The sequence below is a fragment of the Rhinopithecus roxellana genome, chromosome 12 (genome assembly GCF_007565055.1).
Source record: "Rhinopithecus roxellana isolate Shanxi Qingling chromosome 12, ASM756505v1, whole genome shotgun sequence".
Taxonomy (NCBI): domain Eukaryota; kingdom Metazoa; phylum Chordata; class Mammalia; order Primates; family Cercopithecidae; genus Rhinopithecus; species Rhinopithecus roxellana.
The window spans coordinates 105,588,065-105,610,405 of NC_044560.1; the positions used below are offsets into that span (position 1 = coordinate 105,588,065).

The 22,341-nt window shown below is 51.9% G+C and overlaps 2 protein-coding genes across 2 annotated transcripts; one reads left to right on the forward strand and one right to left on the reverse strand.

Moving 5' to 3' along the window:
- Nucleotides 1-1,815: 1,815 nt before the first annotated feature.
- SNRPD2 (small nuclear ribonucleoprotein D2 polypeptide) lies at nucleotides 1,816-6,516 on the reverse strand. The gene is made up of 3 exons (XM_010377466.2): nucleotides 6,401-6,516; nucleotides 3,047-3,226; nucleotides 1,816-2,085 (listed from the first exon to the last, which is right to left on the reverse strand). Coding segments are annotated over exons 1-3 (357 nt in total). The 5' UTR covers nucleotides 6,403-6,516; the 3' UTR covers nucleotides 1,816-1,910.
- A 657-nt stretch (nucleotides 6,517-7,173) lies between these two features.
- Nucleotides 7,174-20,866, forward strand: QPCTL (glutaminyl-peptide cyclotransferase like). Its single transcript, XM_030941571.1, has 7 exons — nucleotides 7,174-7,434; nucleotides 7,936-8,079; nucleotides 10,921-11,202; nucleotides 13,807-13,959; nucleotides 14,055-14,154; nucleotides 18,654-18,770; nucleotides 19,778-20,866. Exons 1-7 carry the CDS (start codon nucleotides 7,228-7,230, stop codon nucleotides 19,921-19,923), a joined length of 1,149 nt encoding a protein of 382 aa, XP_030797431.1. The 5' UTR covers nucleotides 7,174-7,227; the 3' UTR covers nucleotides 19,924-20,866.
- The last annotated feature ends 1,475 nt before the right edge of the window (nucleotides 20,867-22,341 follow it).

Sequence of the window (22,341 nt, forward strand, 5' to 3'; positions counted from 1 at the left end):
GCACCTTTCAGGTGTTTGCCTATATCCAGAGGACAGAGACATAGGCAGAGACAAAGATATGAGGGGAGGGCCTGCTGCAGTGGCTCACACCTGTAATCCCATCACTTTGGGAGGGCGAGGCAGGAGGATCACTTGAGCCCAGGAGTTCAAGACCAGTCTGGGTAACATAGCGAAATCTCATCTCTACAAAAAGCTGGCAGGAGGATCACTTGAGCCTGGGGGGGTCAAGGCTACAGTGAGCCATGATTGTGCCGCTGCACTCCAGCTTGGCAGACAGAATGAGACCCTGTCTCAAAAAAAAAAAAAAAAAAAAAAACACCCACAAAGATATGGGGAACACACGATGTGTGTGTCAGAGCAACACAGGGAACTTCCTTATCCCCCCTCCAATATATACCACCTCCCCGCCTCCCTTTCCCACCTCCATCTATCTCCCCATATTTGTCAGACAATTCCTCTCAAGGGTAATGCAGTTGAATTTTAGGGGCAGCAAAGCTCAGGGGTGAAGTCACAGGCTCAGGAGGTGAGTTTAAATCACCGTACTACCACTTCCTGGCTGGTTTGCCCCTGGAAAGTGACATCGCCTCTCTGTGTCTCAGTTCCTTCTTCTGGAAAAGGAGGAGAATAAATTAACAGGCCCACCCCAGAGCTGTTGGGAGGATATTTGAAAAGCGCTAAGCCTGGCTTGGTACCTAAACAGCTCAGCAAGTGTCAGCCAGGATCACTAGCAGTAATATTTAGCTACTGACTGCTTTCTTTTCTTTTTTTTTTCTTTTTGAGAGGGAGTCTTTTTTTTTTTTTTTTTGAGACGGAGTTTCGCTCTGTCGCCCAGGCTGGAGTGCAGTGGCCGGATCTCAGCTCACTGCAAGCTCCGCCTCCCAGGTTTACGCCATTCTCCTGCCTCAGACTCCCAAGTAGCTGGGACTACAGGCGCCCGCCAACTCGCCCGGCTAGTTTTTTTGTATTTTTTAGTAGAGACGGGGTTTCGCCGTGTTAGCTAGGTTGGTCTCGATCTCCTGACCTCGCGATCCACCTGTCTTGGCCTCCCAAAGTGCTGGGATTACAGGCTTGAGCCACCGTGCCCGGCCAGAGAGGGAGTCTTAGAATCTGTTGCCCAGGCTGGAGTGCAGTGGTGCAACCTCAGCTCAGTGAAACCTCTGTCTCCTGGTTCAAGCTATCCTCCTGCTTCAGCCTCCCAAGTAGCTGGGACCATAGGTGTGTGCCACCATGCCTGGCTAATTTTGTATTTTTAGTAGAGACGGGGTTTCACCATGTTGGCCAGGCTGGTCTCGAACTCCTGAGCTCAGGTGATCCACCTGCCTTGGCCTCCCAAAGTGCTGGGATTACAGGCGTGAGCCACTGCGCCTGGCCAATCTTTGTATTTTTAGTAGAGACAGCATTTCACCATGTTGGCCAGGCTGGTCTTGAATTCCTGATGTCAGGTGATTTGCCCACCTCAGCCTCCCAAACTACTGGGATTACAGGTGTGAGCCACCATACCTGGGCCCAAAAGATATTTTGGTCAAACGAGGCCAATTCATTTTAAGAGGTAGAGAAGAGAGCAACAGAGTGACAAGGAGAAGCTCAGAAAGATTAAAGCAGGAGAACTAAAATGTTCTCCAGTGCCACAACTGGGTGCTCATTTCCATCCAACCTGTTTGCTTTGCAGAGGGGGAAAGTGAGGCCTCGATGGGGCAGAGCCAGGGCCTCTCCACTTGCTCAGGGGTCCTGGTCCCAGCATTCAATTTGGTATTAGCTGCCTCCCCCAAGCCCTCCTGAATCCACCCTACTCACAAGGCTCTGGGAACACATACCACTAGAAAAAAACACAGAGCTTTATTATTCTCAACACCAGTGGCAACGGTCTTCATAGGACAGGAGAGTGAGTTCTGTCGATGGATAGGCAGCCCCTACTTGCCGGCGATGAGCGGGTTCCGCAGGACCACGATGACCGAGTCCCCCCGCAGGAACATCTTGGAGATGTAGCGGTCTTTGTTGACTGGCTTGGATTTCTTCTTGCCCTTGCCGCTCTTAGGGACCTCAGTCCACATCTCCTTCACGTTCTCCAGCACCATGTTGCAGTGCCTGGTGGGGAACAGGGAAGGGAGGCACTGGGTGTGAGGGGGGTGCCTCTGACAGCACTGCCTGCTGCTCACCCCCTCCAGCAGCATAACTTGGGGAAGGGTGCAGGTGCTAGGCTGGATGACCAAGCTGCCAAGGCCAATTCTGGCAGTCCTTAGGTTGAGGCTGAGGCAAAGGACTGCACCTCTCTGTGCCAGTTTCTTCATCTTTAAGAGGGAAGACAATCACAGTACCTTCCTCATAGGGTCATTGAATATTATCTTTTTTTTTCTTTTTTTTTTGAGACAGTGTCGCTCTGTTGCCTAGGCTGGAGTGCAGTGGTGCGATTTCAGCTCGCCGCAACCTCTGCCTCCTGGGTTCAGGCAATTCTCGTGCCTCGGCCTCCTGAGTAGCTGTGAATACAGGTGTGCACCACCATGCCCGGCTTTTATTTATTTATTTATTTATTTTGAGACGGAGTCTTGCTCTGTCACCCAGGCTGGAGTGCAGTGGCCGGATCTCAGCTCACTGCAAGCTCCGCCTCCTGGGTTCTTGCCATTCTCCCGCCTCAGCCTCCTGAGTAGCTGGGACCACAGGCGCCCGCCACCTCGCCCGGCTAATGTTTTGTATTTTTAGTAGAGACGGGGTTTCACCGTGTTAGCCAGGATGGTCTCGATCTCCTGACCTCGTGATCCGCCTGTCTCGGCCTCCCAAAGTGCTGGGATTACAGGCTTGAGCCACCACGCCCAGCCTATATTTTTAATAGAGATGCCGTTTCACCATGTTAGCCACACTGGTCTTGAACGCCTGACCTCAGGTGATCCACCCGCCTTGGCCTCCCAAAGTGCTGGAATTACAGGCATGAGCCACCACACTGGGCCATACACCCCAGGCGTCTGAGAAACCTGTCTTTGAGCTCTTCAGACTGGAGCTGGGGCAGCCTCTCTAGGCCTGCACCGAACACCTCCCAGGACCCAGCACTCACCTATCGAAGGCCTTCACGCGGCCCAGGAGTTTCTTATTGTTGCGACAGTTGATGAGCACTTGGGTGTTGTTCTTGACTGACTGAGTGAGCACAGAGAGTGGACCCGTGTTAAATTCCTCCTCCTCTCGCTTCTGCAGCTCCTCTGGGGTCATCTCACTCTTGGGCTTATTGAGGAGGCTCCTGCATGGACAAACATGGAACCCATAAGTGAGAGAGGCTGGAGCCGAGAGGCTGGAGCTGTGAGGATGGGTGGTCAGGGCCTCAGCCTCAATGTCTCCCCAACCTTGTCCCATCACATCCGTCCTGTTCAGCCTTCTGAGTATCACCAGCTGGATGCCTAACAGACATTTTCTTTTTCTTTTCTTTTTTTTTTTGAGACAGAGTCTTGCTCTGTTGCCAGGCTGGAGTGCAGAGGCACGATCTCGGCTCACTGTAACCTCTGCCTCCTGGGTTCAAGCGATTCTCCTGCCTCAGCCTCCTGAGTAGCTGGGACTACAGGCACATGACTACAGGCACGCATCACCTCCATACCCAGCTAATTTTTGTATTTTTAGTAGACAGTGGGTTTCACCACGTTGGCCAGGATGGTCTTGATTTCTTGACCTCGTGATCCACCCGCCTCGACCTCCCGAAGTGCTGAGATTACAGGCGTGAGCCACCGCGCCCGGACAGACATTTTCAACTCTGCATGTCTCAGGTCGGGATCCAGATCACCCAACCACCGAAGCCTACACTATCCACAGCGTTCCCCATCTGCTTTGATGGTAACTCCATCCTTCTAGTTCTCTGGGCAAAAACTCTTTGTCAACTTGATTCCTCTTTTTCCCTCACATCCTACAATAAATCTGTAGGAAGTGGCCATTTCTTACCATGGCCTAAGCCTCTGTCATCTCTGACCTGGAATCTTTGTGGTCTCTCTGCCTCTACCCATGTTCCCTGACAGTCTGTTCTCCACAGAGTGGGCTGTGCTAAAACCTAAATCATAACATGTCACTCTTCAAAACCCTCCCAGGGGCTGGGTACAGTAGCTCATGCCTGTAATCCTGGCACTTTTGTGGTGCAGAGGTTGCGGTGAGCTGAGATCGCACTACTGCACTCCAGCCTGGCAACAGAGCAAGACTCCGTCTCAAAAAAAAAAAAAAGAAAAGAAAAGAAAATGTCTGTTAGGCATCCAGCTGGTGATTCACAAGGCGGGTGGATCACTTGACATCAGGAGTTCGAGACCAGCCTGGCCAACATGGTGAAAACCCATCTCTACTAAAAATACAAACAAAACAAAAAAAAACAACAACAAAAAATTAACCAGGCGTGGTGGTGCACGCCTGTAATCTCAGCTACTTGGTAAGTTCTGGCAGAAGAATTGCTTGAACTCAGGAGTCGGAGATTACAGTGAAGCAAGATCATGCCACTGCACTCCTGCCTAGGCGACAGAGCGAGACTCTGTCTCAAAAAATAAATAAATACAAATTAGAAAATACAAAAATTAGGCTGCGTGCGATGGCTCACGCCTGTAATCCCAGCACTTTGGGAGGCCAAGGGGGGTGGATCGCCTGAGCTCAGGAGTTCCAGACCACCCAGGGCAACATGGTGAAACCCTGTGTCTACTAAAAATACAAAAAAATTAATCAGGTGTGGTGGCGCATGCCTCTAGTCCCAGCTACTTAGGAGGCTGACACAGGAGAATCGCTGGAGCCCCAGCAGCAAAAGTTGCAGTGAGCCAAGATCACGCCACTGCACTCCAGCCTGGGCTACAGAGTGAGACTCCATCTCAAAAAAAAAAAAAAAAAAAAAAAAAAAAAAAAAAAAAAAAATTAGCTGGGCATGGTGGAGCATGCTTGTAATCCTAGCTACTTGGGAGGCTGAGGCAGGAAGATCGCTTGAACCCAGGAGACAGAGATCATGCTACTACACTCCAATCTGGGTGACAGAGTGAGAGTCCATCTCAAACAAACAAAACAAAACAAAACAAAATCCTCCCATGCCCCCCATCATCACAGTGTAGAAAGTAAAACCCCAGCCAGGCACCGTGGCTCACACCTGTAATGCCAGCACTTTGGAAGGTCGAGGCGGGTGGATCATTCGAGGTCGGGAGTTTGAGACCAGATTGGCCAACATGGCGAAACCTGGTCTCTACTAAAAATACAAAAGTCAGCTGGGCGTGGTGGCGGGTGCCTGTAATCCTAGCAATTTGGGAGGCTGAGGCAGGAGAATTGCTTCAACTCGGGAGGCGGAGGTTGCAGTGAGCTGAGATTGCACCATTGCACTCCAGCCTGAGCAACAGAGCAAGGCTACGTCTCAAAAAAAAAAAAAAAAAAAAAAAAAAGATTTTTTTTTTTTCCTTGGGAACAAAAGGTTTCATTCACTGATGTATCCTATGCGGCTTAAGCAGTGTCTGATACATAAACATTCAATGTAATATTTGCTGCACTAATAAATGAGCAAAATCATGCCAATGACTAGTTATCCCTTTAAGTTGTGAATTAGGTCGAAAACGCATCTGGATCCAGCTCAAATGATCAGGAGATGTCCCTTATTTCAAATCATTATTTCCAAAAATCCTAACTTGCCTTCCCCAGTATTCGTTTTGATTTATTTTGTTTCGTTTTGAGATGGAGTCTTACTCTTCGCTCAGGCTGGAAGTGTGCAGTGGCGCAATCTCGGCTCACTGCAACCTCCCTCTCCCGGGTTCAAGAGATTCTCCGGCCTCAGCCTCCCGAGTAGCTGGAATTACAGGGGCCCGACACTATGCCCGGCTAATTTTTGTATTTTTGGTAGAGACGGGGCTTCACCACAATGGCCAGGCTGGTCTCAAACTCCTGACCTCAGGTGATCCGCCCGCCTCGGCCTCCCAAAGTGCTGGGATTTACAAACCTGAGCCACTGCGCCCGGCCTCCCCCAGTATTCGTAAAATCGCTGCCCCTTAACATTCACTTCAATAGGACTAATTATCTAGGACCTCCCACCGTTATCGTTTAAAACATGTTTTTCATAATTAAAAAAAAATTTTTTTATGTAGAGACGGGGGTCTCGCTATGTTGCCTAGAGTAGTCTCGAAACTCCTGTGTTCCAGCAATGCTTCCGCCTTGGCCTACTAAAGTGCTGGGATCACAGGCATGAGTCCCCGCGCCCAGCCCAGCGCGTTATCTGATAAAGCTGTCCCCTCTCCCGAAGTCACGATGCGTCAAAGGCCCCACGCCCGTTCTCAAATTCATCAGGAGAAAAACAGGACGCTCCATCCCTAAAACATCTGCCCCTGCCCCCCACCCCCCTCTCTGCTCAACCCTTCCCACCCTCAATCGGTCAAATTTCCACCCTCAACCTCATTCCCGCCACCTAAGCCTAGCCCGGCCTCACATGATGGTCACTAAGCTCTCCGTTCACTCCCGTTTCCTCCCGTTTCCTCCGCGTTGCTGCTGCCTGAGGAGAGAGGGGCGGGACTTCCTTTTCCTGAGACCCACTTCCGTTGGCGCCTGCGCAAAGCCAACCAGTAAGTGGAGGCGTGGCCTGTTGCCATAGCATTGCCCACCAACGGTGCACAATGAAAGAATAAAAGCCTCGGATAGGGGTTCGAGGCCAGTCAGAACTACACAGGGCAGATGTTTATGACAATGAAGACAAAAGGAAAGGCGGTCTGATTCAAACCGTTTTGTTGAAGAATGGTACTGGTTGAATGAGGGAAATGACAAACTATTTCCAAATGCCCGCCGGCCGTGACTTCGGGGGCGCGGCCTCCGTTGAAGCCAATCCGCTCCTCGCTTCGGAGACGGGCACCGCCCCTCTTCCCTCTGGGACGGGTTACTGACGTATCTACTGATCTTTCCGACCCTGCGCCACCAATCCCTTGCCTACATCCGGGAGGGGCATGGACCTGCGCCCGAGAGATTGAATAGTTTCCACGACCAAACGCTGCTCATTGGCTTTCCCTCCTCCGCTAAGGCGGAGCCTATCTCTTTTGCGCTCCCTTTTGGGTCGTGCCATTCTCAGAAGAACCAACCCCAATACCCAAGGGAAGCCGGGAGGCGTGTCCTCAGGACCGTAGCTCTTATTGGTTTCGCTGCTCGCTGTGGGGTGGGCAGGTGCAGCCGCTGCTGTTGCTTATTGGCCCACCGATTCCATGGGGTGGAACTTGGCTGGGCCTAAACTCAATCGTGCTCTGGTACAGGTTTCAGGGCAAAGCTGCCATGCGTTCCGGGGGCCGCGGGCGGCCCCGCCTGCGGCTAGGGGAACGTGGCGTTATGGAGCCACTCTTGTCCCCGAAGCGCCGCTTGCTACCGCGGGTCCGGCTCTTGCCCCTGTTGCTGGCGCTGGCCGTGGGCTCGGCGTTCTACACCATTTGGAGCGGCTGGCACCGCAGGACTGAGGAGCTGCCGCTGGGCCGGGAGCTGCGGGTGAGGCTGGGCGGGGACCCGGGCACCTCGGGGACCCTCATTCCCTCCCCGCTGTTAACCAAGGTTGACTTGGCTTTAGCGTACGGCCCTAACCGCAGATGCCACCGTCTTCGTCATCTGAGAGCATGACCCTTACCAAAGGAATAAGGCTTCGGGCTAGTTTTGCAACAGTAGCTTCCTTTTAAGAGGAAAGGTCTGAAATAGTAAGACGGGGGGGTTCAGGGTTCTACGCCTTTAGTCAACTATTTGGAAGAGTCCCTTCCTCCATCTCCCTTCTCTCTCACTGGGCCTCGATTTCCCCATCAAGTTTGAGGTAGGCTGGACCAGATGGTCTTGGAAGGACTTTTCCTGAGCCTTGGATTTATCCTAGAAGTCTCCGATGCTGGAGGCCGCAAATTAGAAAGAGGACCCGGGGCTCCTTGTGGGTGAGGGCACCCGGGGTAGGGTTGAAATGGGGGGTTGCTTTCATTCTTCCCTTCCCTATCCCACCTCCTTCCCAAGGTCCCGTTGATCGGAAGCCTTCCCGAAGCACGGCTGCGGAGGGTGGTGGGACAACTGGACCCACAGCGTCTCTGGGGCACTTATCTGCGCCCCCTGCTGGTTGTGCGAACCCCAGGCAGCCCGGGAAATCTCCAAGTCAGAAAGGTAAAGGGACCCACCTCCAGTCCCTGACCCCCTAGCCCTCCAGGGAATGGGAAATAAGCATCCTGTTCAAGATCCCAAAGGAGCTAAGAGAAGGAACTGAGGTGATGACTGTAGTTAATCGGACTCTCGACTCCCATGCTGAAAACAAACCACCAGGCTGTACTGCCCCCCTTAATGCCCCCACCAAAAGCTTACTGTGTGCTAGGCATAGGCAACAGACAGCCCTTTAAGGTGGGTACCAATATGATCTTCATTATGCAGATGGGGAAACTGAGGCTCAGAGAGGTTATACACATTGCGCAAATCCTACAGATGATAAATAGTAGACCTTAGCCTGGTGCACTGGCTCATGCCTGTAATCCCAGCACTTTGGGAAGCCAAGGTGGGAGAATCACCTGAGAACTTCGAGACTAGCCTAGTCAACATAGTGAGACCCAGTGTTTAGAAAATCATAGACCTAGAGTTGAACCCAAGCAGGTTGGCTCCAAGCTGGTGCTGTAATGTATCTATTGTCTCCCAGAAAGCATCAATAGTCATTTAAAGGCCAGGCACAGTGGCTCACACCTGTAATCGTAGCACTTTGGGAGGCCAAGACAGGCAGATCACTTGAGGTCAGGAATTTGAGACCAGCCTGGCCAACATGGTGAAACCCCATCTCTACTAAAAATACAAAATTAGCCAGGCGTGGTGGTGGGTAACTGTAGTCGCAGCTACTTGGGAGGCTGAGGCACGAGAATCTCTTGAACCCGGGAGGCAGAGGCTTCAGTGAGCTGAGATTGCTCCACTGCACCCCAGCATGGGTGACAGAGCAAGACTCCATCTCAAAAAAAAAAAAAAAAAAGTCATTTAAATACTGCCTGAGTCCCAGTGTGACCTCATCCACTTAGATTGTGACCTTGGACTTGTTTCTTTTTTTCTTTTCTTTTCTTTGAGACGGAGTCTCACACTGTCGCCTGGGTTGGAGTGCAGTGGTGCGATCTCGGCTCACCGCAACCTCCACTTACCAGGTTCAAGCAATTCTCCTGCCTCAGCCTCCTGAGTAGCTGGGATTACAGGTGCCCGCCACCACGTCCGGCTAATTTTTTTGTATTTTTAGTAGAGATGGGGTTTCACTATGTTGGCCAAGCTGGTGTTGAACGCCTGACCTCATGATCCACCTGCCTCAGCCTCCCAAAGTTCTGGGATTACAGGCGTGAGCCACCGCACCCAGCCCGAACTAGTTTCTTAACCTCTCTGAGCCCATTTCCTCATCTGCAAAATGGGATCATGTATCGGCAGTCCCTCCCCTGTATGGTTCCTAGAAGAGAGCTTAGCACACAGTGAGAGCTATTTAAGGGTAAGTTGTGATGAGTCTTGTTGGCTTCAAAAGGTGGGGCCGGCTGGGCGCGGTGGCTCAAGCCTGTAATCCCAGCACTTTGGGAGGCCGAGACGGGCGGATCACGAGATCAGGAGATCGAGATCATCCTGGCTAACACAGTGAAACCCCGTCTCTACTAAAAAAAATACAAAAAACCGGCCGGTCGCGGTGGCTCAAGCCTGTAATCCCAGCACTTTGGGAGGCCGAGACGGGCGGATCATGAGGTCAGGAGATCGAGACCATCCTGGCTAACACGGTGAAACCCCGTCTCTACTAAAAAGACAAAAAACTAGCCGGGCGAGGTGGCGGCGCCTGTAGTCCCAGCTACTCGGGAGGCTGAGGCAGGAGAATGGCGTGAACCCGGGAGGCGGAGCTTGCAGTGAGCTGAGATCTGGCCACTGCACTCCAGTCTGGGTGACAGAGCGAGACTCCGTCTCAAAAAAAAAAAAAAAAAAAAAAAAAAAAAAATACAAAAAACCAGCCGGGCGAGGTGGCAGGTGCCTGTAGTCCCAGCTATTCGGGAGGCTGAGGCAGGAGAATGGCGTAAACCCGGGAGGCGGAGTTTGCAGTGAGCTGAGATCCGGCCACTGCACTCCAGCCCAGGCGACAGAGCGAGACTCCGTCTCAAAAAAAAAAAAAAAAAAAAGAGGTGGGGTCACCCCAACATCTGGCACCCAGTAGGTACTCACCAGGACTGTCAAGGGAATGATTTTAATCAGAGTAGGGGACTGGGCACAGTGGCTCACACCTATAGTCCCAGCACTTTGGGAGGCTGAGGCAGGCAGATCACTTGAGGTCAGGAATTCGATACCAGGCTGGCCAACATTGTGAAACCCCATCTCTTCTAAAAATACAAAAAATAGCCAGGCGTTGTCGGGGGGGCGCCTGTAACCCCAGCTACTCGGGAGGCTGAGTCAGGAGAATCACTTGAAGCCAGGAGGCGGAGGTTGCAGTGAGCTGAGATCAAGCCACTGCACTCCAGCCTGGGTGACAGAGCAAGACTCCATCTGAAAAAGAAAAAGAAAAGAAGAGGCCAGGCACGGTGGCTCACGCCTGTAATCCCAGCACTTTGGGAGGCCGAAGCAGGCAGATCACGAGGTCAGGAGATCGAGACCATCCTGGCTAACACGGTGAAACCCTGTCTCTACTAAAAATACAAAAAATTAGCCAGGCGTGGTGGCGGGCGCCTGTAGTTCCAGCTACTCAGGAGGCCGAGGCAGGATGGCGTGAACCCAGGAGGCGGAGCTTGCAGTGAGCCAAGATCGCGCCACTGCACTCCAGCCTGGGCGACAGAGCGAGACTCTGTCTCAAAAAAAAAAAAAAAAAAAAAAGAAAAGAAAAAGAAAAAAAAAGAAAGAAATCCATTAAATCAGAGTGGGACTTTAGAGTTAACCCATCTGCTCTACATGGCTCAGGTCACGTGGCCCTTCTCCCCACCTCCTCCCCAGTCCCCGTCCACCCTCCCACCTCTCTCTTGCCGCTAGTTCCTGGAGGCCACGCTGCGGTCCCTGACAGCAGGTTGGCACGTGGAGCTGGATCCCTTCACAGCCTCGACGCCCCTGGGGCCAGTGGACTTTGGCAATGTGGTGGCCACGCTGGACCCGGGGGCTGCCCGTCACCTCACCCTTGCCTGCCATTATGACTCGAAGCTCTTCCCACCCGGATCAACCCCGTTTGTAGGGGCCACGGACTCGGCTGTGCCCTGTGCCCTGCTGCTGGAGCTGGCCCAGGCACTTGACCTGGAGCTGAGCAGGGCCAAAGAACAGGTGAGGAGCAGGAGTTGGGGAGGGTAGTGGGCTACCTCCACCTTTTCCCAAGCCCCCACCTTACCTTTCCTGGACATTTGTCACCCCTCTCATCTTCCCACTCTACTCCGCGCATAGTCACAGGGATCTTTTTTTCTTTTTTGAGACAGAGTTTCACTCTTGTTCCCCAGGCTGGAGTGCACATGGCAGGATCTTGGCTTACCGCAACCTCTGCCTCTCGGGTTCAAGCGATTCTCCTGCCTCAGCCTCCCTAGTAGCTGGGATTACAGGCATGTGCCACCACGCACAGCTAATTTTGTAATTTTAGTGGAGACGTGCTGTCTCCATGTTGGTCAGGCTGGTCTCGAACTCCCAACCTCAGGTGATCTGCCCGCCTCGGCCTCCCAAAGTGCGGAGATTACAGGTGTGAGCCACTGCGCCTGGCCATCACAGGGATCTTTTTACCTCCTAGATGTCAAATTCTCTTTCCTCTCCCCCAAACCCTCCCAGGGCTCCCACCTCATTGCAAGCATAATCCAGAGTCCTTATATTGGCCCATGGGCTGTGCCCTGTTACCTCTCCAGCCTCATCTCCCACCTCTCACCTCTTGCTCACTCTGCTGTAGCCACCCCTACCTCCTCTGGGTTCCTCAAACCCGCAGGGCTCACTCCCGCCTCAGAGCATTTGCACTTGCTGTTTGCTTTGGATAGAATGTGCTTTTCTGGCCAGGCTCGGTGGCTCACGCTTGGAATCCCAGCACTTTGGGAGGCTGAGGTGGGTGGATCACGAGGTCAGGAGTTCAAGACCAGCCTGGCCAACATGGTGAAACCCCGTCTCTACCAAAAATACAAAAATTAGCCATGCTTGGTGGTACATATCTGTAACCCCAGCTACTCGGGAGACTGAAGCAGAGAACTGCTTGAACCCGGGAAGTGGAGGTTGCAGTAAGCCGAAGTTGCACCACTGCACTCCAGCCTGGGTGACACAGCGAGACTCCATCTCAAAAAAAAAAAAAAAAAAAATTATCTGGGTGTAGTGGCATGCTACTTGGGAGGCTGAGAGGGGAGGATGGCTTGAGTCTAGAAGTTTGAGACTGCAGTGAGCCATGATCATGCCACTGTATTCTAGCCTGGGTGACAAGAGACCTTGTCTCTTAAAAAAAAAAAAAAAAAAAAAAGAGGATGCTTTTCATAGATATCTTCCTGGCTGACTCCCAGTCTTCACTCAGGTGTCCACTCCAATGTCACCCCTTTAAAGAGGCCTTCCCGGCCGGGCATGGTAGCTCACGCCTGTAATTGCAGCATTTTGGGAGGCCAAGGTAGGCAGATCATTTGAGGTCAGAAGTTCGAGCCCCGCTTGGCCAACAGGGAAACCTCATCTCTACTAAAAATACAAAAATTAGCTGGGCATGGTGGTGCACACCTGTAATCCTAGCTACTTGGGAGGTTGAGACAGGAGGATCACTTGAACCCGGGAGGCAGAGGTTGCAGTGAGCCGAGATTGCACCACTTCACTCCAGCCTGGACGACAGAGCGAGATTCTGTCTCAAAACAAACAGAAAAGAAAAACACAGATCTCATCATGGTCTTGCCCTACTCAACCCCCTCCGTGGCTCCCCAGTGTCCCTATAATAACGCCCACACTCGCTGGCCCTTGCTAAACCCTCCGGACTCCTCTCAAACTTCTGGGACCCCTTCCCTGGCCACAGCCTTGCCCTGTGTTGCTCCCTTGGCTGGGAATGCTCTTCCTCCTGCTCCATTTTGCCAGGCCAGTTCTTACCCACTCTCATGGCAAACATCCCTTCCCAAAAGACCCAACGCCCTCTCCAGGCCAGGTCATCCCCCAGCCTCCTTCCTATGCCCTCTCAGGACTCTGTAGTTCTTAGAAGCATTTGTCTCAACTGCATTTCACTGTTTGTATAATTACTCATTTGTGGCTCTATCTCTTTCTCCAAACTGAGCTTGAGGAATAATAATCAGAGATAACCCTTATTTAGTTACATGTCAGGCACTGTTCTAAGACTTGGATTCAAACCTTACCCTTTGAAAAGAACTGTTATTGCTGGGCGTGGTGGCTGACGTCTGTAATCCCAGCACTTTAGGAGGCTGAGGCAGGTGGATCATTTGAGGTCAGGAGTTCGAGACCAGCCTGGCCAACACGATGAAACCTTGTCTCTACTGAAAATACAAAAACTGGCCGGGCGTGATAGTGGGCGCCTGTAGTCCCAGTCACTTAGGAGGCTGAGGCAGGAGAATGGCATAAACCCGGGAGGCGGAGCTTGCAGTGAGCTGAGATCCGGCCACTGCACTCCAGCCCAGGTGACAGAGCGAGACTCCGTCTCAAAAACAAAAAACAAAAAACTCTTATTAACCCCATTTATAGATGAAGAAACTGATGCTTCTAGAAGTTAGTAACTTCCCCATGCCTGCTTTGTTATGAAGCAGCCAAGTACGGATTTGATCCCAGACAATTGGACTCAGAATCTGTGCTCTTGGCTACCACGTTCAATGAGTGAGGACATCTCATTTGTTCTGTTAAGCCATGCAAGTGGGCAAGAATTGTGGGTGTGTTGAGGCTGAGGGCTAGTCTTGAGCTGTCTCTGACCACCCCCCGCTGCTCCCACAGGCAGCTCCGGTGACCCTGCAACTGCTCTTCCTGGATGGTGAAGAGGCACTGAAGGAGTGGGGACCCAAGGACTCCCTTTACGGTTCCCGGCACCTGGCCCAGCTCATGGAGTCTATACCTCATAGCCCTGGCCCCACCAGGATCCAGGCTATTGTAAGACCAGGGTCCCTTCTGGCGAGGGAGGGAGAAGGTGAAGCGGGGCTGGCGTCATCCTGCGCGGGCCCCTCAGTCCTGGCCTTTCTCCTTAGGAGCTCTTTATGCTTCTTGATCTCCTGGGAGCCCCCAATCCCACCTTCTACAGCCACTTCCCTCGCACAGTCCGCTGGTTCCATCGGCTGAGAAGCATTGGTAAGGGTGAATGTGGAGGTGGGCTCCAGCCCACCTGGGGTATGGGGTACAGGGTGGCGGGCTGGGGTAGGACAGGCACCTACCCTCTAAAGGCTCATCTACCAGTCTGGGCCACATAGGAAGACCCCATCTTTTTTTTTTTTTTTTTTTTTGAGATGGAGTCTCACTATGTCACCCAGGCTGGAGTGCAGTGGCGCGATCTTGGCTCACTGCAACCTCCACCTCCCAGGTTCAAGCCATTCTCCTGCTTCATCCTCCTGAGTAGCCGGGACTACAGGCGCGTGCCACCATGGCCAGCTAATTTTTTATTTTAGCAGAGACAGGGTTTCACTATGTTGGCCAAGCTGGTCTCGAACTCCTGATCTCGAGATCCGCCCATCACAGTCTCCCAAAGTGCTGGGATTACAGGTGTGAGCCACCACGCCCTGTGACCCCATCTCTTAAAAAAGAAATTAGTAGCCGGGCGCGGTGGCTCAAGCCTGTAATCCCAGCACTTTGGGAGGCCGAGACGGGCGGATCACGAGGTCAGGAGATCGAGACCATCCTGGCTAACACGGTGAAACCCCGTCTCTACTAAAAATACAAAAAAAAAACCCTAGCCGGGCGAGGTGGCGGGCGCCTGTAGTCCCAGCTACTCCGGAGGCTGAGGCAGGAGAATGGCGTAAAACCCGGGAGGCGGAGCTTGCAGTGAGCTGAGATCCAGCCACTGCACTCCAGCCTGGGAGACAGAGCAAGACTCCGTCTCAAAAAAAAAAAAAAAAAAGAAATTAGCGTCGGGCATGGTGGCTCACAGCTGTAATCCCAGCACTTTGGGAGGCCGAGGTGGGCAGATCACGAGGTCAGGAGATCGAGACCATCCTAGCTAACACAGTGAAACTCCGACTCTACTAAAAGTACAAAAAACTAGCCAGGCGAGGTGGCGGGCACCTGTAGTCCCAGCTACTCGGGAGGCTGAGGCAGGAAAATGGTGTGAACCCAGGAGGCGGAGCTTGCAGTGAGCCGAGATTGTGCCACTGCACTCCAGCCTGGGCAACAGCTGGGTGCAGTGACATGCACCTGTCATCCCAGCTACTGGGGAGTATCCTTTGAGCCTGGGAGGTCAAGGCTGTAGTGAGCCAAGATTGCACCACTGCACTCCAGCCTGAGATCCTGTCTCAAAAAAAAAAAAAAAAAGCTGGTTTGGTGGCTCACACCTATAATTCCAGCACTTTGAGAGGCTGAGGCAGGTGGATCACTTGAGCTCAGGAGTTCCAGACTAGCCTGGGCAACATGGTGAAACCCTTTCTCCACAAAATAAAAACAAAAATTAGGTCAGTCGCGGTGGCTCACGCCTGTAATCCCAGCACTTTGGGAGGCTGAAGCGGATGGATCACCTGAGGTTATGAGTTTGAGACCAGCCTGGCCAACGGGGCGAAACCCCTTCTCTACTAAAAATACGGAAAGTTAGCCGGGCGTGGTGGTATGTGCTTGTAATCCTAGCTATTCAGGAGGCTGAGGCAGGAGAATCGCTTGAACCTGGGAGGCGGAGGTTGCAGTGAGCCGAGATCGCGCCACTGCACTCTAGCCTGGGCAACAGAGTGAGACTCCATTTCAAAAAAAAAAAAAAATTAGCCAGGCGTGGTGGCACCTGCCTGTAGTCCCAGTGACTTGGGAGGCTGAAGTGGCAGGATCACTTGAGTCTGGGAGGTTGAGGCTGCAGTAAGCTGTGATTGCACCACTGCACTCCAGCCTGGGTGACAGAGTGAGACTGTCTCAAAAAAAAGAAATAAATAAAAATTAAAATTAAAAAAAGTTAAAAATTGTTTTTCTTCCTTTTTGTGGAGAACAGGGTCTCACTATATTGCCCAGGCAGGTCTCGAACTCCTGGGCTCAAGTGATCCTCCCGCCTCTGCCTCCTTGAGAGCTGGGATTACAGGCATGAGCTACTGCACCCGGCCTAAAAATTGTTTTTAAAAATAAAGACTCGGCCAAGTGCAATGGCTCACGCCTGTAATCCCAACACTTTGGGAGTCTGAGGCAGGTGGATCACAAGGTCAGGAGTTCGAGACCAGCCTGGCCAATATGGTAAAACCCTATCTCTACTATAAATACAAAAAGTAGCCAGGTGAGGTAGTGCGTGCCTATAGTCCCAGCTACTCTGGAGGCTGAGGTAGAAGAATCACTTGTACCCGGGAGGCATAGGTTGCAGTGAGCTGAAATTGTGTCACTGCACTCCAGCCTGGGTGACAGAGTGAGACTCTGTCTCAAAAAATAAAATAAAATGGCCGGGCGCGGTGGCTCAAGCCTGTAATCCCAGCACTTTGGGAGGCCGAGACGGGCGGATCACGAGGTCAGGAGATCGAGACCATCCTGGCTAACACGGTGAAACCCCATCTCTACTAAAAAATACAAAAAACTAGCCGGGCGACGTGGCGGGCGCCTGTAGTCCCAGCTACTCGGGAGGCTGAGGCAGGAGAATGGCGTGAACCCGGGAGGCGGAGCTTGCAGTGAGCTGAGATCCGGCCACTGCACTCCAGCCTGGGCGGCAGAGCGAGACTCTGTCTCAAAAAAAAAAAAATAATAAAATAAAATAAAATAAAATAAAATAAATAAAATAAAGGCTCATCCAGCCTTTTCTCTACCTCCCTAGTCTTTCTAAGGAACTAGAGATTAGTGATAGTGATTAACAGACAGGCTGTAAGGTCAGACAGCCGTGGTTTCCAGTCTTACCAGCTGGGTGAACTTAGACAAGTGGCTTCATTTCTCTGAGCCTCAGTTTTCTACCTGTAAAATGGCCAGTGGGGGCTCGGCCTGGTGGCTCACGCATGTAATCCCAGCGCTTTGGAAGGCTGAGGCAGGTGAATCACAAGGTTGGGAGTTCGAGACCAACCTGGCCAATATGGTGATACCCCATCTCTACTAAAAATTCAAAAATTAGCTGGGCATGGTGGCGGGTGCCTATACTCCCAGCTACTCAGGAGTCTGAGGCGGGAGAATTGCTTGAACCTGGGAGGTGGAGGTTGCAGTGAGCCGAGATTGCGCCACTGCACTCTAGCCTGGCGACACAGCGAGACTGTCTCAAAATAAAAAAGGCCAGGGGGCCCAGAAGTAGTGGCTCATACCTGTAGTCCCAGCAATTTGAGAGGCCAAGGCAGGAAGATCACATGAACCTAGAAGTTTGAGGCCAGCCCGGGCAACACAGGAAGATCCCATTTCTACACACACACACACACAATTACCCACGCATGGGGGCATGCACCTGAAGTCCCAGCTATTTGAGAGGCTGAGACTGGAGGATCGCTTAGGCCAGCAAGATTAAGGCTGCACTGAGCTGTCGTCGCCCCACTGCATTCCAGTGTGGATGAGAGAACAAGATCTTTTTTTTTTTTTTTGAGACAGAGTCTCACTTTGTCTCCCAGGCTGGAGTGCAGTGGCCCAATCTTGGCTCACTACAACCTCCGCCTCCTAGGTTCAAGCAATTCTCCTGCCTCAGCCTCCCGAGTAGCTGGGACTACAGGCATCCGCCACCACACCTGGCTAATTTTTGTGTTTTTAGTAGAGACGGGGTTTCTCCATATTGGCCAGGCTGGTCTCAAACTCCTGACCTTGTGATCCGCTCGCCTCAACCTTCCAAAGTGCTGGGATTACAGGTGTGAGCCACTGTACCCGGCCTTTTTTCTTTTCTGTTTTTTTTTTTTTGTTGTTGTTGTTGTTGTTTTTTGAGACGGAGTCTCGCTCTGTCGCCCAGGCTGGAGTGCAGTGGCCGGATCTCAGCTCACTGCAAGCTCCGCCTCCCGGGTTCACGCTATTCTCCTGCCTCAGCCTCCAGAGTAGCTGGGACTACAGGCGCCCACCACCTCGCCCGGCTAGTTTTTTGTATTTTTTAGTAGAGACGGGGTTTCACCAGGTTAGCCAGGATGGTCTCGATCTCCTGACCTCGTGATCCGCCCGTCTCGGCCTCCCAAAGTGCTGGGATTACAGGCTTGAGCCACCGCGCCCGGACGGTTTTTTTTTTTGAGACAGAATCTTACTCTGTCATCCAGGCTGGAGTGCAGTGGTGCAATCTCAGCTCACTGCAACCTCCACCTCCCAGGTTCAAGCAATTCTTGTGCCTCAGCTTCCCAAGTAGCTGGGACTACAAGCGCCCACCACCACACCTAGCTAATTTTTGTATTTTTAGTAGAGACAGGGTTTCACTATGTTGGCCAAGCTGGTTTCGAACTCCTAACCTCAGGTGATCCACCTGCTTCAGCCTCCCTAAGTGCTGGGATTACAGGTGTGAGCCACCACACTGGGCCACAAGATCTTGTCTCAATAAAAAGAATGTCTATGTCTTAGACTTGGAGGGATTGAATGAGACCAGGAACATAGTGAGCCCACAGGAAGGAGTAACTGGCATTCATCCTTGTTGGGATGACCAGGGTTTTGTCTCTGGGTGCTCTGCCCTCCTCTGATTTGTGGACTGGGGACCTTTGACTGCTAAGGACTAACCCTTCCTCTCTAATCACCCCCACCTCCAGAGAAGCGTCTGCACCGTTTGAACCTGCTGCAGTCTCATCCCCAGGAAGTGATGTACTTCCAACCCGGGGAGCCCTTTGGCTCTGTGGAAGATGACCACATCCCCTTCCTCCGCAGAGGTACCTGCTGCAGGGAGGGATGGAGGGTGGGTGTCTAAGGAAGCCACAAATTGGAACTGGCCGTGGCCCCTTCCCAGGGCTGGGGAATGGTGCTAAGTGGCCTAACCTCTTTGTGCTTTGATTTATTCATCTGTAAAATGGGGATAATACTCTCTATCTTAGAGTATTGTTGAGGAGATTGAACGTGCTAACACCGGTAAAGACCTTACTTGGACCAGCACCCAGCACATAGCAAGCATTCCAGAAATGTTTGCAGCTGGGCACGGTGGTTCACACCTGTAATCCCAGCACTTTGGGAGGCTGAGTTAGGAGGGGTGGTGGGGGGGGGGGGCAGGAATCCTCCAGCCCAGGAGTTTGAAACCAGCCTGGGCAACATGGCATAAATCTTGTCTTTACTAAAAATACAAAAAGTTAGCAGGGCATGGTGGTTCGCACCTATAGTCTCAGCTACTCGAGAGGCTGAAGTGGGAGGATCACCTAAGCCTGGGAAGTCAAGGCTGCAGTGAGCCTTGATTGAGTCGCTGCACTCTAGCCTGGACAACAGAGGGAGACAATATTTCAAAAAAAAAAAAAAAAAAAAAAAGTGCCAGGGCTGGGTGTGGTCGCTTACGCCTGTAATCCTAGCACTTTGGGAGGCTGAGGTGGGCAGATCACCTGAGGTCAGGAGTTTGAGACCAGCCTGGCCAACATGATGAAACCCATCTCTACTAAAAATATAAAAACTAGACAGGTGTTGTGGTACCTGCCTATAATCCCAGCTACCTGGGAGGCTGAGACAGTAGAATCGCTGGAACCCGGGAGGCAGGGGCTGCAGTGATCCGAGATCGCGCCACTACACTCCAGCCTGGGCGACAGAGAGAGACTGTCTCAAAAAAAAAAAAAGTGCCCGAACATAGTATCTTTCACCAGTGTGTGGGGGCAAGGCAAGGTTACCTAGAGGTTGGGCTTGGGCTCCTGGGTCGTGGTGGGCTGCAGCGGACCTGACAAAGCCTCCTCTGTCATTTCAGGGGTCCCCGTGCTCCATCTCATCTCCACGCCCTTCCCTGCTGTCTGGCACACCCCTGCGGACACAGAGGCCAATCTCCACCCGCCCACGGTACACAACTTGAGCCGCATTCTGGCCGTGTTCCTGGCTGAATACCTGGGGCTCTAGCGCCCTCGGCCAAGGCCTGTGGAGAGGACTGTGAGAGAGAAGGTCCCACCGGGGGCCAGTGAAGCTCAGGCAGGATCTGCCTAGAGTGTGCTGGCTTGTTGTTTTCACACCTTTGTCTCCTAATTGTGCTACAATTGGAAGACCTTCTTTCTTTTGATTGTCTCAAGCTGCCACCCTTCAAGGACAGGGAAGAGACCACTGTGGGGTGACAGCCAGAGGAATAAGAACTTGGTCCCTCCCCAGAGGTAAACACTTGGTCCAAAGGTTTGCAGGGGCCAAATGGTGTTTTGTTTTGTTTTGTTTTTCTTTGAGACGGAGTCTCGCTTCGTCGCCCAGGCTGGAGTGCAGTGGCCGGATCTCAGTTCAGTACAAGCTCCGCCTCCTGGATTCATGCCATTCTCCTGCCTCAGCCTCCCGAGTAGCTGGGACTACAGGCACCCACCACCATGCCCGGCTAATTTTTTGTATTTTTAGTAGAGATGGGGTTTCATCGTGTTATCCAGGATGGTCTCAATCTCCTGACCTTGTGATCCGCCCGCCTCGGCCTCCCAAAGTGAGGGGATTACAGGCGTGAGCCACTGTGCCTGGCAAAATGCTGTTCTTTAGGTCAACGAACTGAAAGAGTAAAAGACTGCCAGGTGTGGTGGCTCATGCCTGTAATACCAACACTTCGAGAGGCTGAGGGGGGAGGATCACCCGAGGTCAAGAGTTTGAGACCAGCCTGGCCAACACGGTGAAACACTGTCTCTACTAAAAATACAATAATTAGCTGGGCATGGTGGCAGGTGCCTGTAATCTCAGCTGCTTGGGAGGCTGAGGCAGGAGAATCACTTGTACCCAGGAGGCGGAGGTTGCAGTGAGCCGAGATCACACCACTGCTCTCCAGCCTGGGCGACAGAGCAAGACTCGGTCTCAATAAATAAATAAATAAATAAATATTTTTAAAAAAGAGTAAAAGACTAAAAGACTGTTACTGGTCTGGTCCAGTGATGCCACCCAACCAGATGAATTCTCCATGGCTTGTTTTGTGTCAGGTAATTCTCCAGAATGGCAGCCTTGCTGCTGCACCAGTCCTAACCTAACTCCCACATGGGGCACACAGAGGATGTGCTCATAACCAGGCACAGAAGAGACAAGCTGGTATTTTGGAAGTCCAGATTCTTCCAAACCCAGTGGGTAATAAGCCATTGTTTCTGGCTGGGCATGGTGGTTCACACCTGTAATCCTAGCTCTTTGGGAGGCAGAGGCAGAGGGACAGCTTGAGCTCAGGAGTTTGAGACCAGCCTGGGCTAATATAGTGTGACCCCATTCTCCAGAAAAAGGAAAAAGAAAAAAAGTGTAACCAGTGTTTCTGCAAAACACTGCCTGCATAAGCCAGGTGTGGTGCTGCACACCTGTAGTCTCAGCTACTCAGGAGGCTGAGGTGAGAGAATCCCATGAACCCAAGAGTTCAAGACCAGCCTGGGCAACAGAGTGACACCCTGTCTCAAAACAAACAGCAACAACAACAAAAACGCCAAACATTCTGTAGAACTCATGTAAATAGACATTGCATGACAAAGGGGGTCTGAAATCCAAGAAGCAGGGTGAGACAACATAAAATGTGTTTCCTCACTGCATCATGTGAATTTTTAAGACAGAGGCTCCCAAAGTATTTCACTATGGAACGCTTTTTATTAGGAAGCACTTCATAGAACTAAGATACCTCGGCTGGGCATGGTAGCTCACACCTGTAATCCCAGCAATTTGGGAGGCCAAGGCCCGCAGTTCACCTGAAGTCAGGAGTTCGAGACCAGCTTGGACAACATGATGAAACCCCATATCTACTAAAACTACAAAAATTAGCCAGGTATGGTGGCATGAGCCTGTAATCCCAGCTACTTGAGAGGCTGAAACAGCAGAATCGCTGGAATCCGGTGGCAGAAGCTGCAGTGAGCCAAGATCACACCACTGCACTCCAGCCTGGGCGATAGAGTGACACTCTGTCTCAACAAACAAAATACAACAACAACAAAAGAACTAGGATGCCTCAGAAGGTACTTTGGAAAACAAGGGGTTTTGAAAGTCTGAGAGCATCTACGAGAACAATGGGTAAGACAGATCTAGATCTATTGCAGAGTAGCTAGGGCACACTGGCTTTCCCTTTCAGCTGCTGGTACAGCAGTATGAGATGGCGGGTGTAACTGCAAACTCTAGTGAGCAAGTATTTCCCAACCCTACCTAATTTTCAGACTCAGCTGGGGTGCTTATTAAAAAATGCAGACTGGGTGTGGTGGCTCATGCCTGCAATCTCAGCACTTTGAGAGGTTGAGGTGGTAGGATCACTTGAGCCCAGGAGGTTTTTCTTGTTGAGGCGGAGTCTCGCTCTGTCACCAGACTGGAGTGCAGTGTTGAGATCTTGGCTCACTGCAACCTCCG